The sequence below is a fragment of the Microcaecilia unicolor genome, chromosome 1 (assembly GCF_901765095.1).
Source record: "Microcaecilia unicolor chromosome 1, aMicUni1.1, whole genome shotgun sequence".
Taxonomy (NCBI): domain Eukaryota; kingdom Metazoa; phylum Chordata; class Amphibia; order Gymnophiona; family Siphonopidae; genus Microcaecilia; species Microcaecilia unicolor.
Genome location: NC_044031.1, coordinates 555,075,217 through 555,093,627, shown reverse-complemented (window position 1 = coordinate 555,093,627; position 18,411 = coordinate 555,075,217). Strand labels below are relative to the sequence as shown.

General features: G+C 44.1%; 1 protein-coding gene across 1 annotated transcript in view; it reads right to left on the bottom strand.

Moving 5' to 3' along the window:
* Positions 1-11,682, bottom strand: part of FZD6 (frizzled class receptor 6) — a 69,590-nt gene extending 57,908 nt beyond the window's left edge. Inside the window, exon 1 of the mRNA XM_030217564.1 lies at positions 11,174-11,682. Coding sequence (XP_030073424.1) covers positions 11,174-11,353 — 180 coding nt within the window. The 5' untranslated portion in view covers positions 11,354-11,682. The remainder of the gene's footprint in view (positions 1-11,173) is intronic.
* Positions 11,683-18,411: the final 6,729 nt, after the last annotated feature.

The window sequence follows — 18,411 nt, the reverse complement described above, 5'->3', positions numbered from 1 at the left end:
AGCTGAGCCAGCAATAATTTTTATTTAGTGATGCATATACTTTACATATTTTTTTATTTAGTGATAATAAGCCTTTCTGTACACTCTTATCAATTGATTTCAAATCTGGTTTGCACTATTTTAATGGACTCTTGGCATATACCATATATAATGTTGTAAGAAAGTTTTAAAAAGGTCAACATTTCTGGAGACTGATAATATGGAAAACATTTTTGTTCACAGGTGAGGAATATTCTTTTCAGTCACTATTAGCCCAAATCAGATTTGAAATCAATAGATGACAGTGTTTGTACAGAAAGTTGTATCACTAAATAAAAAATATGTAAAGTACCTGCATCATATACTGTTTACCAACGGCAAAGTTCTTTGTACATCTCTTGATGGGCTATCTACACAAAGCAGAAGCACAGCTGATTTTCTTGATTTTATGAGAACACTAAGTATAATAAAAAGTGCAAAATATCATCACATTTCTAAGTTTCAAAACATCACTGGTAAACATACAGTTGTACACTGTGCTTATTTAAAACACAGACCCCACCTGAAACCAGTTCTCTGCATAGTAACGTAGAAAATGATTAATACTGTATATAGAAATAAAATTAAAATATGTTGAGATAATCCAAAAAAACAACAAAAAAAAAGTAACAATACATTTAACAGGTCAGACCTTTCTTCCTTTAAGGTTAATAATGTGATAGGAAACCCAGAATTGTTGTTGCTGAAGTATTTTGTTATCCTAACTTTAAAAGGTATTACATTCCTGAATTGCATTACATTTCTTCTCAGAAATGTCACTGATGCAGTGCTCTGGTCCTAAAAAAGAAAAAAAAAACCACTCATCCACAGAGGTGTTACCTTGTGGTATCTGATATTAAAGAATCAACTGCACAGACTACCACATCTGGCCTGTCTTTGCATACAATGAAGGCAGTAGGCCTGCAAATCTCTCTCATGCATATTCATTAGGGGTAGCTTGAAAACCTGACCTGTTGGTGAACCTCGAGGAGTGAGAGTGAAGGGCAAGACTCCAGGGGACAAATATTTAGGTCTTCAAGCCTTTTCTTACACATTATTTATTATTATTATTATTTATTACATTTGTATCCCACATTTTCCCACCTATTTGCGGGTGCAGTGTGGCTTACAATATGTTGTAAAGATGGAAGTACAATTGTAGCACCTTGGTTATTGATTACATTGTGACGAGTTATGTGAAGACAAGTCAAGTATCATCGAGGGAAAAGAACAATTGAAAGAACAATGGAAAGAAACAGCAAGAAGATGATAGGACAGCAGAATAGTAATAGGAGAACATTCTATAAAAAAAAAAAAAAGAAAAAATATTATGAGTAATGGTATACATATGTTAAAATTATTAATAGTGTGGGTAAATTTATTAACAATGTGTGGACTTCATATGCTTTGATCTTTTCTATAAATTTTATCAAAGAGATGAGTCTTCAATAATTTGCGGAAGTTGGTTAGTTCGTAAGTCATTTTCAGGTTGCGTGGTAGTGTATTCCAGAATTGTGTGCTCATGTAAGAAAAGGTTGATGCATGTAGTGTTTTGTATTTTATTCCTTTGCAATTAGGGAAGTGGAGGTTGAGGAAAGTACGGGATGATCTTTTAGCGTTTCTGGGTGGTAGGTTTATTAAGTCGGAAATGTAGGCTGGGGCTTCACAGTGAATGATTTTGTGGACTAATGCGCATACTTTAAAAGTAATGCGTTAGTTGAGTGGGAGCCAGTGCAGTTTCTCTCGTAAGGGTTTAGCACTCTCGTATTTTGGTTTTCCGAAGCTGAATCTGGCTGCTGTATTCTGGGCTGTTTGAAGTTGTCTCAGTATTTGCTCTTTGCATCCTGCGTATAGTGAGTTGCAGTAGTCCAGATGACTGAGCACAAGGGATTGCACTAGGCTGCAAAAGACGGATCTTGGGAAGAGTGGTTTTATTCTTTTCAGTTTCCACATGCAGAAGAACATCTTTTTAGTTGTGTTGTTTGCATGAGTTGAGTGTTAGGTGGCGGTCAATAGTGATTCCAAGGATTTTTAAGGTTCCTGAGATCGGAAGGTTTAGGTTTGGTGTGTTTATAGCGGTAAATTCATTCGTGTTGTAGTATTGGGAGGCGAGTATTAGGCATTGAGTTTTTTCTGCATTTAGTTTCAGTCGAAAGGCATCTGCTCAGGTGTTCATGATGTGTAGACTTTGGTTGATTTCATTGAAGATTTCTTTGATGTCATGTTTGAAAGGGATGTATATTGTTACATCATCAGCGTATATGTATGGGTTAAGGTTATGGTTTGATAGGAGTTTTGCCAAGGAGATCATCATTAGGTTGAAAATTGTTGGTGAAAGAGGTGATCCTTGTGGTACTCCACATTCAGGTGTCCATGTGGCAGACGTAGTTTTCCGGGGAAGGGGGAGATTCTGTGCTCTCGATCAGCTTGGGACATCCGCGGCTTTGTTGTCTTCTCCGGAGTGCTGAGCTCGGTCTGTAGGGGCGCGATTTTGTGGTCTCGTAATGGTTCCTGTCGGGCCTTCAGTTATCAGGGCCGCGTGTTTCGCTCGGGTGTTTCGGCGCTCGACCTCTGCGTGGCTCCCTCAGTTTGCTCTCGGTAGGACTCGATCGTTGTTCCCGGAAGCTGCCGTCTTGTCAAAAGGAGATATTCCACCTCCTCGTGATTGACCTCGGGCTCGGTGCAGCTTCCGGTGGCAGTTGGAGACGGGGCAGTGGGGAGGTTGGAACGTCTCGGTGCAACTCCCCCGGTTCTCCGCTGGCAGGTCCCGTGCAGAGGAGATATTTCACCTCCTCGTGTGTAGCGGCAGACTCCGCTCAGGATCTTGGATGGGGCTGCAGGGGCTCCGGTCGGCCTCGGGGACTCTCGCTCGCTTCCTTCCGAAAGCTGCAGGGTCCGGGATCTTCGGATCAGCCCCGCTCTGGTTTCACATCTTTTGGCACAGTCTCCACCCCATTCTGGTTGCTTTTCTCTGAACCACTTCAAAGTCTTTTTGTATCCTTAGCTAGATATTGCCCACGCCAAATGCTGCAGGAGTCTTAAACTGTGAGTTCCTTCTATCTCGCTGCACCACACGCCTGGAATAGACTTCCCGAGCATGTACGTCTAGCCCCGTCTTTGGCCGTTTTCAAGTTCAAGCTAAAAGCCCACTTCTTTGACGCTGCTTTTGAGTCCTAACACTGCTCACTTGCCTGTACCTTTTATCCCCTCCTCTTTAATTCCCCTTAGTTGTTCTTTTACCTGTCTTATTTAGATTGTGAGCTCTTTGAGCAGGGACTGTCTTTATGTGTATGGTGTACAGCGCTGCATATGCCTTGTAGTGCTATAAAAGTGTTAAGTAGTAGTGTTCCTATCTAGTCCATTATACGGGCTGAAGCCAGTAGGCAGAGCTTGACACCATTTTAGTTCATCCAAAACAATAGGCAAAGATTATTAGAAATAAGGGACTGACTATATATGGGCCATCTGTAAAAAGTCAAAAGTTATTGCAGTTGGATAGGCACTGCCTTAAAAGATGGAAGACAAAAGATTTCTTTTTAACTTGACAGTTTAATGTATTTGAAAGCTTTCCATATATAGATATAAATATCATGAAATAAAAATGGAATATCACTAAAACAGCTTCAAAAATTATTGTAGCTGGTAGAAACAGGACTTATAAACTCTGTATTTTGTGCTCATTTTTCTACACTGTTCTATACAATACAGATGGCCAAATTTCAGTAAGGATATCCTGTTTCCTGATAGGTTCATCTTAACTGTTGATGCAATTTGCTTGGGGAAGCCTGGTGTTATAAAGATGGAATAGACTGAAATTAAATGGAAGTAAACATGGAATCACATTGCCACCTCATCTCTTTTGTCAAAATTTTCATTTTAGATACACAAATGGATTGTTCTGTTTGAGCATGTTTCAGGGACAAGTGGTTTTATAAGTCAAAATAATAAAAATAAATATTTTGTTTCATACATATCTCTCATTTGTTGAAATAACAACTAAATGGGCTATAAGCCCTTAATGCAGTCCATTGTTTTTTTTTTTTTAAATATTTTGTTCTTGTGATGGCTTATACTGTGCCAAAACTGGAAATACAGCAAGACAGAATAACAGAATTCAGTAACATCCAAAACTTATTTTTGTTTAATCATCTTTATTAAAAGCAAAATTTCCTTAGCGTCCCTCTGGACCGGCCCAGAATGTGACTGATGGGTTGTGTATGCCTTCCAGCAGGTGGAGACTGAGAAAAAAAGCTGTGACTCTAGCGAGCCAATAAGAGCCCTTGCCAGCTAGAGAAAGATCCAGTAAGCTCAGTCTCCAGCAGGTGGAAGGTGGTGAGCCAGTCAATCTCTATATTTCTATTTCTCTCTGTTAGTTAAAGTATATTTTGTTTGTCTCTCTTTTGGTTTGCTTACCTGTGCATTTTGAAAAACAAAAAAAAACCAAAAAAAAAAACCCTGCTTTGTGGAGGCTGAGGTCAGTGGGGGGTCTCTGTGAACCTCGGGGGTGCCATACTCAGAAGGCCGAGTCCCTCCCCCCCTATTCTCCCCGACTGATGTGAATGCTAGTACTTACTGCTAGCATTTTTCCCCTTGCTTTTAAAAGCAGTACAGATTGACCTCAAGCTCCTCAAAGGGGGAGCTGTGCAGGTGGGGAGAGGCAGCTGCTGTTTAAAAAAAAAAAAAAAGAACCTAAGGTTCAAGCCTCCCGGTCTGCTGGTCGGCAGAGCCATCTTTGGGCATTTTTATTAAGCAGGGCTGCTCCTTCGCGTTGGAGCGATCAGTTGTTTAGAAATCAGCTGTTTTTTTGTGGTTTTGCTTCCTTTGCGATGTCGGAGAAACTTCGCCGTTGTACTGTCCATCAGCTGCGTGGGTCTGTCACTACTGCACTGCTGTTGAGGATCAGAGTGCAGCGGTTGCTGGTCCGTTGGTTTCGTCGGGGGGGAGGGGTGATTCCGCCATTTTGCTGGTGGCCGTCTCTCCCGCTCTCCCGGTGCCCATTTTGGCGGGAAACGCCGCCATTTTAGATGCCACACTGTCCCCTGCTCCTTAGGCCTCGCCTGCTGCTGGGCCTGTCCCTGTTTTGCAAAATTCTCCTTTCTCAGCAGGCGAGGGAGGTTTTCTTCCGGAATTCATGGTACAGATGTACCAGGCTTTTCTCTTACATAAAGCTGCGCCTGTGGACTCTCCTGAGAGGAGGTCTCTGGGGGGAGGGGTCTCTATGCCTCAGAAGCTAGTTAGGCTCTCGGAGGAAGCTGAGTAGGATCTGTTTTGTGCTCATGACCAGGATATGCCCTCCTTGGAGGAGGAGGCGGCATTTTTTCCCGACGAGCAGTTTGCGGAGGAGTTTGAGTAGTCCGCAGAAGGCAATGAATCTCTTCCTGTGGGAGAGGATCCTTCAGTAGTAAGGATTTTCCACAAGGATGATCTTTAGGAGCTTATTTCTCAGGTTGCTTCTACTTTGCGGTTTGATGATCAGGATCTTCAAGTATCGGAGCCCAGAAAGGTTGATTTGCTGGTCAAGGGTATTCGCAGAGCTGGTAAGTCCTTTCCTATGCATCAGGATATTTGGGATATTATTCAGGCTCAGTGGGAGTTTCCTGATTCTGCCTTTAGGCTGGCTAGGTCCATGGGCAGGCTTTATCCAGTTCCTGATTCAGATAAAGTCCTTTTATGCTCTCCCGTTGTGGATGTGGTAGTTTCCGCGGTTACCAAGCACAACACTGTCCCGGTACATGGTGGTACGGCTCTGCGAGATCCCCAGGATCGCCGGATTGATTCCTTGTTAAAGAATACCTTTGATGTTTTGGCTCTGGCAGTGCAGGCTGCAATTTGTGGCTCCCTGGTAGCAAAAGCTTGTTTCCGCTGGTCTGAGGTATTGGATCGTTCTTCGGATGATCTTTCTGTTATTGATAATGAAGTAGGTAAGTTGGAAATGGGTTCAGCTTTTTTAGCAGATGCTCTGTATGATTTGCTTCAGGCTTCTTCTAAGTCTATGGCTCTTTCGGTTGTGGCTCGGTGTACGCTTTGGCTGCGTGGTTGGTTGGCGGATGCAGCCTCTAAGTCTAAGCTTAGTAAATTTCCCTTTAAGGGATCTTTTCTTTTTGGAGAAGAATTGGACAAGCTGGTGAATAGCTTGGGTGAGGCTAAGGTTTCTAGGTTGCCAGAGGATTGTCCGAGATGGTCTGGTCGTGGCAATTTCTCAGCTTGTGGTAGAGGCCGAGATTTTCGTCGTTTTCATTCAGGCAGAGTTTTTCAGGGATGTTCCAGGTTTTTCCAAAGGTCTCAATCCTTTCGAGGAGGTCATGGGGGGGGGGGGGTCGGGGGTCGAGAGGCAGGGAGTTCTCTGTCCTCCTCCTCCCATCCTCAGCAATGAAGGTGTGCGGGCCCAGCCTCTAGTTCAAGTGGGCGCTCGGTTGGCGCAATTTCAAGAGAGGTGGGCCCAGATTACTTCAGACCAGTGGGTGTTAAAGGTTATTCGAGACGGGTATGTATTAGAATTTGCTCATCTTTTGTCAGATGCTTTCCTCGTATCCCCTTGCCATTCTCACATCAAGGCTGGAGCCGTCAGAGATACTCTCTGAAGACTTCTGCTTCTTCGGGCTATTTGTCCTGTTCCTTCAGCGGAAGAGGGTCAAGGCCGTTACTCCATTTATTTTCTAGTGCCCAAGAAGGAGGGTTTCTTTCCGTCCAATTGTGGATCTCAAGGCGGTCAATCGAGCCCTCAAGGTCCCTCTTTTCGGATGGAGACTTTGCGGTCCGTCATTCTTGCAGTGAGGCCCGGGGAACATCTGACTTCTCTCGATCTTACAGAAGCCTATTTCCACATTCCTATTCATCCTGCGCATCAACGTTTCCTGCGCTTTGCAGTGCTAGGTCGGCACTTTCAGTTTCGGGCCCATCCTTTCGGTCTTGCGGCTGCTTCTTGTACAGTTACCAAGGTCATGGTCGTTGTAGCAGCGGCTCTCAGAACGAAAGGCATTTTAGTGCATCCTTACTTAGACGATTGGTTGATCTGGGCAAAATCTTACCATGAGAGTGCTCAGGTTACAGCTTGGGTGGTAGAATTCTTGCAGTCCCTAGGTTTGGTAGTCAATGTGCAAAAGAGCCGTCTTCAGCCTTCCCAGTCGATAGAGTATCTGGGAGTCCAGTTCGACACGAGGCAGGGCTGTGTGTTTCTGCTGTCGGCCAGGGTCCTCAAGCTGCAGACTCAGATCCGTCTCTTCTTGCAGAATTCGACACCGTTGGCAAAAGACTATCTACAAGTTTTAGGCTCCATAGCGGCGGCGGCAATCAAGGCGATGCCCTGGGCCAGAGCGCACATGCGTCCTCTTCAGAGGTCGCTCCTGTCGAGATGGTCGTCACAGAAGGATTCCCTTCATCGAAGGTTGCCACTTTTGCTTCAAGTGAGGACCAGTCTCCGATGGTGGCTTCGGGAGGCCAATTTGAAAAAAGGTATGCCTTTAGATCAACCCAGCTGAACTGCAGTGACAACAGATGCCAGTCTCCGTGGCTGGGGAGCTCACTGTCAGGGGCAGTTTGCTCAGGGTCTCTGGTCTCATCAGGAGGCATTATTTTCAATCAACCTCTTAGAGACCAGAGCGATTCATCTGGCACTCCAGAGTTTTCTGCATCTTCTGAGAGGCCGAGCAGTGCGAGTAATGTCAGACAATGCCACAGCGGTAGCACATATCAATCGGCGAGGGGGGACGAGGAGTCTGCCATTGGAACGGGAGGCGTTGTTATTCCTTCAATGTGCAGAAGTCCATCAGGTGGCTCTGTCAGCGGCTCACGTAGCAGGGGTCCTAAATGTTCAAGCAGATTTTCTAAGTCATCACATGCTCGATCCCGGCGAGTGGTTGCTAAGCAAAATGGCATTTCGGCTGCTGGTCGATCGTTGGGGCTCTCCCTTGATGGATCTGTTTGCCTCCGCAACCAATGCAAAGAGTCCTCTCTTTTTCAGTCGTCGCAAGGATCCCAAAGTGCAAGGCATGGACACTCTTCTTCAGCCTTAGCCAGTCGGTCTGCTGTATGCTTTTCCTCCATGGCCGTCTTCTTCAGAAGGTCGAGACGCACAAGGGAACTCTGATTTTGGTGGCACCGGATTGGCCTCAAAGGCCGTGGTACGCCGATCTTCGACGTCTTCTGGTGGATCTTCCCTTCCGGCTTCCGGTCACGCAAGATCTGTTGTCGCAGGGTCCAGTCGTTCATCCGGATCGATTCTGTCTTACTGGCTCTTGAGAGGGCTAGATCAATTAAAAAAGGTTATTCCGCTCAGGTCATTGCTACTATGCTTCGCTCTCGTCGTCGTTCTGCTTCTTTGAATTATGTGCGCACTTGGAGGATATTTGAGGACTGGTGTAAGGAGTCTGGCCTATCTCCTTTTGGTGCTACAGTTTCACGATTTTGGATTTTTTGCAGCGGGGCTTTGACAAAGGCCTTGCTTTGGCTTCTCTTAAGGTGCAGATTGTGGCTTTGACTTGTTTTCATGGTCGTGTTCAAAGGAGCTCTCTGGCTAGTCATCCGGATGTGGTGCGTTTTTTGAGGGGGGTTAATCTCCTTCGCCCCCCTCACAATGTTCTTTTCCTAGCTGGGATCTGAATTTGGTGCTTAAAGATCTTACTAAGCCTCCCTTTGAGCCTTTGTCATCCTGTATTCTGAAGGACATTTGAAGACAGTCTTTTTGGTGGCCGTTGCTTCGGCTAGGCGAGTTTCGGAGTTGCAGGCGTTGTCTTGTAGATCGCCATTCTTGGAGTTCTGTTGCGGCCAGTTCCTTCCTTTCTTCCCAAGGTGGTGACTTGGTTTCATATTTCCCTACCTGTGTTAGGGTCTTTTTCCGGCTCAGAGGAACAGCAGCATTTGAAATGTTTAGATGTTAAATGGGTGTTGAAGCATTATGTTAAGTATACGGATGACACCCGACGTTCTGATCAGTTGTTTGTGCTGATTGGGGGTGCGCGTAAGGGGTTCATGGCCTCTAAGCCCACTATTTCTCGATGGCTTAAAGAAATGATTGCTTCAGCCTATCTTCTTTTTGGGAGACTGGTTCCAGAACATGTTAAGGCTCACTCTACTAGGGGTCAGGCAGCCTCTTGGGCTCAGCGTTGTTTGGTGACTCCAGAAGACATTTGTAGGCCGGCAACCTGGTCGTCTTTGCATTCTTTTTTTTTTTTTTTTATAATTTTCAACTTAATACATAAAGATGATATTACATCAAAATGCATGGAATTCACAAAAAATATACAATCCAACAGAATTGTTCTATTTATATAGAAATAAAAGAAACTACCAAAATAATTAGTCCACAATGGAGAGGATCCAAGAGAGAAAATAATACAAAGCAATAAACTTAATCAACTTAAATTAACGACCAGATGGAAGTTAGAATCAAGCAGCCTAGTCAGCACATTTAACTAGGAGATACTAATACAGGGGTATCCCTTACAATCTCTCGAGCCAAAACAAATTCTTGTAGTCTTTTAGGGCACGTAAAAAGGTAATTAACACCATGCATAGTAATCATACACTTACAGGGAAATTTAACTAGAAAAGTACCTCCAAGTGAAAGGATTTTTGGTTTAAAAACCATCATTTCCTTCCTCCTGGCTTGTGATTCTTTAGAAAGATCAGGAAAAATCTGGAGTTTAGCGCCCATAAAGACAGCATTCATTTTCTGGAAATAAGTACGCAAGATTCCAGTCCGATTCCAGTGCAAAAGTAACAAGCAATGCATTCTTTTTCTAAGCACTACCGTTTAGATGTCCTCGGTCGTGGTCAAGTTGCTTTTGGGGCGTGAGTTTTGTCAGCGGGGCTGCTAGGGTCCCTCCCATAATTTCACTGCTTTGTTACTTCCCATCAGTCACATTCTGGGCCAGGCCAGAGGGACGCTAAGGAAGGGTAAATTAGACCTTACCTGCTAATTTGCTTTCCTTTAGTCCCTCTGGACCGGCCCAGATCCCTCCCATCAGATATCTGTGTTTTGACTTTTCTTTGTTTGGAGCTTTTTTTCTGTTGTACAGTGCTTAGCCCCTCCCAGTGCATCCCAGAATGGGCAGGGCACTACCATTTTTAGAAGGGTGGGGCTAGAAGCAGGAGGGAGTAGGTGTTGCTCCTGCCCTCCTACATACAATGCTTTAATAAGGTATGTGAAAAGGATGGGAGTCATTAGACTACCATGGACTTGTTTTGAGTGATGGGGGAGCTCAAGAAGGGGTCCACTGGACCTTCATGGATTTTTTTAGGGGGAGGGTGAAGTGTCCAGTGAAGCTTTAGGGTGCACAAGCAGGCAGCTTTTGCAGCTGCCTGTGTTTTCCTTTAGCTGGGCTCCTCTCTGACAGCTCTAGAGTTGCCATAAAATCTACCTTGTTAAAGGTAGGCACTGCTTTCTGTGCATCACAGGAAATGCTCATTATAATACTAATGAGCTTACTGTAATATATTTGCATACTGTTCTCAGTAGCTGCTATGGCACATTTTGAGCCACGCAAAACCCCTTTGTGCATTGCTCGGTAAATAACGTTTGCTTTAGAACTGCAACAATCGGTGTAAAGCAAATGTTGCAACTTGCAAGCTCTGTAAGTTTTATGCATCATCCCCCAAAGTCCTAAACCTCACAGAATTTGCCATTCCCAACCAGCCACTACCCAATTTTCTTGCATTTCAGTATTATGAGTGGGCAATGTGAAATGATAAAACCTATCCACAAACACAAAGTTCTGAAGAAGATTTGGAACTGCAAATTCGTCTTCCATTCTTAAAGGCTGCACACCCAGCTCTCTGGGCGCCTGTGCACCCCTAATATTGAACAAACTCTTTGATGTGTTCAAAGGGGCGTAATTTCTATTGGGTTTAGCACCCCCCAATCATTTTGAAAAGTTGGCTCCTATGCTCTCTCACCGTCTTGCAGGTCTTACTATGCCTTTATGCCACAAATATTAGAGACCAGTCTCAGTAGGCTGGATCACACCGTTACTACCCACAACAAAAAAAAAAACAGTTTCTCACATACACTTCCACCCATAGATAAAAAAAAATAGTTCTGATTTTTTTAGGCGCTTTATTAAACAGAACCACACAGTTGTGGACAAAAGTATGCCGGCATGTAGTTTAAAAATGGTGCAAATCTGGTTGCATATTTACCAGTCAGAACAACACTTACCAGCAGCTCGACAGCAGCAATGTCTTGATCGTAATGTCCCATCAAATTGGGGAAAAACGTCATGTTGTAGCTCATACCCACGCATCGAGGGACCACGACCGGTTCACAGGTGAACAGACTGTGTCCCTGAACGGGGCCGAAAACTAAGCCGCAAAAGACAAAGAGTTTAAATACTCCCATTTCTCCTCAGCAGCACGACTGAAGCGAGAGCCCGGTCTACTGTAACGTTAATCTTCCCTGAACCCAACGACTCTGCCCTGTGGCCATATTCAGGGATCCCCTAGCTGCAGTACTGCTCACTGCCTGGCCGAATCTTCCCGCCAAACCCCGCAGCTTTTGAAGTTACAGGCGAGATTGTTTCTCAGCGCTGCCGCCGACGAGGAGGAGGCCTCCCGCCCTCTTCGCTTCCACATTCAGCACTCGCGGTTACCTTACCACCACCACCACCGGGAACTCGTTTGGAAGCGACGGGAGCACAATTCTTCCGCGCATGCGTATCAACACAGACACGTCACAGGCTACCTACAGAGCCCGGCCCTGATCAGCAGCTTTGTGCGGTCTGCTGTAATCAGTATTGCGCATGAGCAGCGCAGTGCATTCTTTCTAGCAAAATAGGTGCCGGTACTCAAATGCCAGGCCACCCTTCAGGGGTGGGGTGATCACTGAGGGACCCATTCCACAATAGCCAAGCCCCCTGCAACCAGTCACAGAACCTATGAGAAGGCAGAATTGGTGTGTAGAGACTGAACTCTTTCATTAAAACTTGGGGCCATGGGTCAATTTTAGCAGACAATGAAAAAGGTGCCGGTACTCAGTACCCCCAAGTATAGGGTTACCATATGTCCGGATTTACCCGGACTTGTCCTCTTTTTGAGGACATGTCCGGGCAACCGGGCAGGTTTTGCCAATCTGCCCGTTTGTCTGGATTTCTGGACAAACGGGCAGGCTGGTGGGCGGGCCGTCCTATAGCACGGCCCGCCCGCCAGCCTGCCCATTTGTCCAGAAATCCAGACAAACGGGCAGATTGCTAGCCTCCCCTCCCCTTACTTACTACTGCCCTGGTGGTCTAGTGACCTCTTCCGCCTTCGGGCAGGAAAGAGCCCCCTCTTTCCTGCCCGGAGCGCTGCATGCATCCTTCCAGTTTGTGATCTCGGCACCAATTCAAAATGGCCGCCGAGAGTTGAAGTGACCTCGTGAGACTTCAACTCTCAGCGGTCATTTTGAATCGGCGCTGAGATCACGAACAGGAAGGATGCATGCAGGGCAGGGCTCCAGGCAAGCAAGAGGGGGCTCTTTCCTGCCCCGAAGAGGTAACTAAACCACCAGGGCAGTAGTAAGGTAAGGGGAGGGGGGTGACGGGGAGGGGGAGTGTGTGACAGGGGGCAGGAGAAATTGTGACGGGGCAGAGCGAGGGCGTCAAAGTGGGCGGGCGGGGTGTGAAAGGGGGTGGGGCATGTGTCCTTTTTGGGGGACAAAATATGGTAACCCTACCCAAGTACCCCCTCAAAAAAAGCCCTCCGCATGAGTGTATAGTGGGAAGGGCATAGGACAGTGATTCCCAAACCTGGTTCTGGAAGCACATCAACCAGTCCGGTTTTCAGGATATCCACAATGAATAGAGACAGATTTCCATGCAGCTCTCTCATGCATATTCATTGTGGGTATCCTGAAAACATGACTGGCTGGGGTGTCTCCAGGACCAGGTTTGTGAACCACTGGAATAGGATGAGACCAGACCTGCTAAGTCATTCCCACACTATAAAATAGTGAGTGGATTTGAACGGGTAGATGTGAAGTGTCTGTTTATGCTTTCCAAAAATACTAGGACTAGGGGGCATGCGATGAAGCTACAATGTAATACATTTAAAATGAATCAGAGAAAATTTTTCTTCACTCAACGTGTAATTAAACTCTGGAATTCGTTGCCAGAGAATGTGGTAAAGGCGGTTAGCTTAGCAGAGTTTAAAAAAGGTTTGGACAGCTTCCTAAAGGAAAATTCCATAGACCATTATTAAATTGGACTTGGGGAAAATCCACTATTTCTGGGATAAGCAGTATAAAATGTTTTGTACTTTTTTGGGATCTTGCCAGGTATTTGTGACCTGGATTGGCCACTGATGGAAACAGGATGCTGGGCTTGATGGACCTTTGGTCTGTCCCAGTATGGCAATACTTATGTACTTCTGCTGAATATTCAGGATCTCCCACTGAGTGGCCTCCTATCCTGCGGCAACAGAAAATGCCTTCATAAAGCACCATCTCATGCTGCCGCTGATCCCAGGGCAGCAGGAGATTATATTTTATGAAGGCGTTTCCTGCTGCCGCTGGACGGGGAGACCACTGCTTTTGCTGCTGGCCATGAATTAGCTATGCTGAGGCAGGACAATGGGTCAGGATGGGCGAAGCAATGGGTGGAATTGTGGGCAGAGCTGGGCAGAGGAATGTGCGGGGCAGAGCAGTGTGTGGGGCAGGGCAGAGCGAAGCTGGGGGCAGATTGGGGTGGGCTGGGGAAGACCCTAAATCTCCCGCTGAGTGGGTCGGCCCAGAGGCGTAGATAGGTGGGTCGCCAGGGGAGCAGCCACTCCCCTAAATGGATTTCCGATGGTGTCAGTGCCTAATTTTTATGCTGTCATGTTTAAAATACACGCCGGTGCTGTTGGCAGTCCATTCTCTGCTCCTCCCCGCATCCTCAACCTGGTTATGCTTCTGGGTCAGCCCCCTTGGCAGCTCTGTAAGACAGGGTTTGGGACGTCACAGCTTGCCGACCCCTGTAATAGACTTTTTTTCATTGTTTTGTAAAGGGGTACATACATAAATACAAAAAACAGAAGAAACCAGTCTTCGCAAGAACAACAACAAAAAAACAAAACAGCGAAGATGACTAACAGGAACAAAAATAAAAATAAAAAATCGAAAACAAGAATATATAAAAAATCATCAAATTTGTATTTAAAAATATAAATACATAAAAAAGTAATAAAAATTACATAAAAAAGATGACACTTTGATTGTGAAAATTAAAAAATAAACTTTATTAGCCAAAGGATAGCAGGGAGAAAAGGACTCATTAAAAAGGGACCCTTTCTCCCTGCTATCCTTTGGCTAATAAAGTTTACTTTTTAATTTTCACAACCAAAGTGTTGTCTTTTTTATGTAATTTTTATTACTTTTTTTATGTATTTATATTTTTTAATACAAATTTGATGATTTTTTATATATTCTTGTTTTCGATTTTTTATTTTTATTTTTGTTCCTGTTAGTCATCTTTGCTGTTTTGTTTTTTTTGTACATACATAAGAACATACTTACTAGATTACTGCAATGCAGTATACAATGGTCTGACTACAAAGGGCTTGCACCAGCTCCAGTTGATTCAGAATGCAGCAGCAAGACTCATAGAAGGTTGCAAGCGATGTGACCACATCACACCATTTTTGCAAAAACGTCATTGACTACCAGTACAATACAGGGCTAAATTTAAAACTCTATGTCTGATCTTCAAGGCCCTGAAAGGAAATGGGCCAGAGTATCTGAAGAATAGGATGATCCTCCACACACCGCCAAGAACACTAAGGTCCTCCCAAGGACTAACTACACCTTCTCCAAAAGACATTACATGATGTGATATCCGCAAGCGAGCCTTCTCCAGAGTAGCCCCCACACTCTGGAATGCATTGCCTGAAAGGCTCCGCTTAACACAAGACTATCTCTACTTCAGGAAGCAGGTGAAAGCTTGGCTCTTCAACCAAGCCTTTAACGGAAGAAGTAACTAACTTGTTAGTCTCACTCACACACACAAGGCTGCACATACTGCAGGGGGACATGTTTATCTACTCCTACCCTATCTGAGATAATATTTAACCCTCTCCCACCTCATGTGCAACTTTCTTCAAATCAGTCACCTTATTTTCTAATTCTTCCTACTTTCTTACTCATCTATATGTTAAAACTTTACCATACCCTTCACTACCAATTATAATGTTCTATTACGTATTGTGTAGTCATTGCAAGTAGGACACCATGCCATACTTTGTATTGTTACTTGAATATTTTTACTGCTCGAATTGCCTATTGCTCATGTTTGATCTATTCTTATTCTACACACCGCCTTGAGTGAATTCCTTCAAAAAGGCGGTAAATAAATCCTAATAAATAAATACATTAATAATAAGAGTAGCCATACTGGGTCAGACCAATAGTCCATCTAGCCCACTATCCTGTTTTCCAAACAGTGGCCATTAATTTAGAAGAATTTACTTTTAGGCAAAGCAGTGTGAGAGCAAGTGTTGGGTCTGATTGATCCTGGTTTTCACGCCTCACCTAGGAAATGCGTGATAAAAGTGCTTTTGCTTTGCAGCAACACTGGTATAGTAGAAGAGCTTGTCCATTACATTGTATTTTTTTTGTAGAAGGGGGGGTGGCATATTGGGGTGAAAATTGGAAGATATTGCCCACAGTGATGCCAAGATTTCCCTAACTTTGAGCCCAGCATTTTGTACCTGTAGTTGGGATAATTTTTCCATATGTTCCTCACTTTGCTCTTGTCCACTTGAAATTTACCTTTTAGGTGCTGTTCTCCTCTCTCACAAGATCTTTCTGCAAATCCTTGCATTCTCTGTTATTTTATCAACTTTGAATAGTTTTGTTTCAACTGCAAATTTGCACTCACCTCCTATCTCCGGATCATTTTTGAACATGTTACATAGCACAGTATCATGAGATATGTTGAGTGTGCTTTTTTATTTAATATGTGCTGTTTTGATGTTTGTTTGTTTTTTATTTATGTATTTTTATGTATGTTGTATTGTACTCTGCTTAGGTTTTTTAAGTGAAATATAAATCAAATAAATAAATAGCACAGATCCCAGTATAAACCCTTGGGACGACTCCATCACGGACCCATTTCTGCTGGATAACTGATGATGTGGAGGGGAAGGTTTTTTTTTTTTGTTACATTTGTACCCTGCGCTTTCCCACTCATGGCAGGCTCAATGCGGCTAACATGGGGCAATGGAGGGTTAAGTGACTTGCCCAGAGTCACAAGGAGCTGCCTGTGCCTGAAGTGGGATTCAAACTCAGTTCTTCAGGACCAAAGTCCACCACCCTAACCACTAGGCCATTCCTCCAGTTATCAATGTGGACTACAGTGAAGAGGAGTTATTTTACTGTTAACCCTATAATTATTAGTAATGTCTCATTGCAAAAAAATGGGACCTGTGCTAAAATAGCACAAGTTAGTGGTAAAATAGTAGCCTACATTGATAACTACACCCCTTAATAGTAAAATAACATGTCTTAACAGTAGTCTACATTGAAAACTACACCCCTAAATCCTATTCTCTTTCCTATCTTTTAGACAGTGTGCAGTCTACAAAAGGACATTGCTTCCTCTGCCATGATTCTTGACTTTTAATTGGAAATCTCTCATGAAGAATTTTGTCAGACACCTTCTAAGATTCCAAATACATCATGGCCTTTGTTTTAGAGGCATCACCATGTATAACTGGCACAGCATTTACATAGTAACATAGTAGATGACGGCAGAAAAAGACCTGCATGGTCCATCCAGTCTGCCCAACAAGACAAACTCACATGTGTATACCTTACCTTGATCTGCACCTGCCCCCCCCCCAGGGCACAGACCGTACAAGTCTGCCCAGCAGTATTTCCCGCCCCCCCAACCACCAGTCCCCCCCCCCCCACCGGCTCTGGCACAGACCGCACAAGTCTGCCCTCCACTATCCTCGCCTCCCAACCACCAACCTCTCCTCCCCCACCTGCTCCGCCACCCAATTTCGGCTAAGCTTCTGAGGATCCATTCCTACTGCACAGGATTCCTTTATGCATATCCCACACATGTTTGAATTCCATTACCGTTTTCATCTCCACCACCTCCCGTGGGAGGGCATTCCAAGCACCCACCACCCTCTCCGTGAAAAAATACTTCCTGACATCTTTTTTGAGTCTGCCCCCCTTCAATCTCATTTCATGTCCTCTCGTTCTACCGCCTTCCCATCTCCGGGAAAGATTTTTTTGCGGATTAATACCTTTCAAAAAAAAAAAAAAAAAAAAAAATCTTTTCCGGAGATGGGAAGGCGGTAGAACGAGAGGACATTTAAACATCTGGAGAGGTCCAGGTGGTTTAAATGCAGTTTCAGAACAGCGCACAGAAGGGATGAATAACACAGAATAAAATATGCTTGATAACCTCTAAACAGATTCATTTTTATTAAATTTGGAGGAAAATGACCTCAGTCTTTTGGGGGAACAATCCCCCAAAAGAAAAAAATCACCATCACTGCTTAAAATACTTCCAGAGTATTCAAATTGCTAAGCAGATATAAAGTGTCGTAAAGTTATTTCAAATGTCCAACTTTTAGAAAATACTTCTCTCTGTACTAATTTTCCTGCTGCTGTGGCTCTTCTTCCTGTAGCATTTTTTATCTGTTGCCTGCCACAGCTTTTCTTTATATGCTACGGTTGTAGCTCTGTCTGATCTCAACCTTACTGTGGCAGCTGGCCTTCACCTCTATGTTTGGGGGGTCCAGTCTGGTACCTCAAGGAGAAGCCTGTGCTCCAGCTTTTCTTCACCCTATGGACAAACAACCACCAGGCCAATTCCCAGAGATTCGACCTGCCTCCAGGTAAAATGTATTTGTTAAACTGCTTACAGTAAGCCAAAGCCTTTATTTCACTTAAGTCAATTTCACTTGTTGTATGGACACACTTCCCTTCGCTGAAGATTCCTATTGCTGGTGTACAGCAGGTGGATATGATTTGTTCATTCACCACAGGAAGAACAACTATCGCATTCACTGTCTGATAACAAATTAATGTATCTATTATATACCCTGACAGTTTCTTTAATTCAGCAATCACTCAATCCAAATAACAGAATGGATAGAAAAAGAAAATAGTTGTTGTTGTACTGGAAACACAATAGCACACATCATTGAAACTAAAAGTAAACCTTGTCAGTAAATGGAAAATTAACATGGCAACATAATAGAAAAAAAAAAGTATAAGGGCTGCAATGATCAAATTCGTCACTAGGTGTCAGTGAAACACATCCCAAAGCACAAAGAATTGCATATTCAATAGTATGGGTGGCATTATGAAAATTCCGAGTTGCAAAATAATGTGAGAATAGAAAAATACACAGAAAATGCACTATAAGTAAATCTTCAGAAATTGCAGGACAGTGTCAGTTACCTATTCTGTTAGCACTACTGAAACTT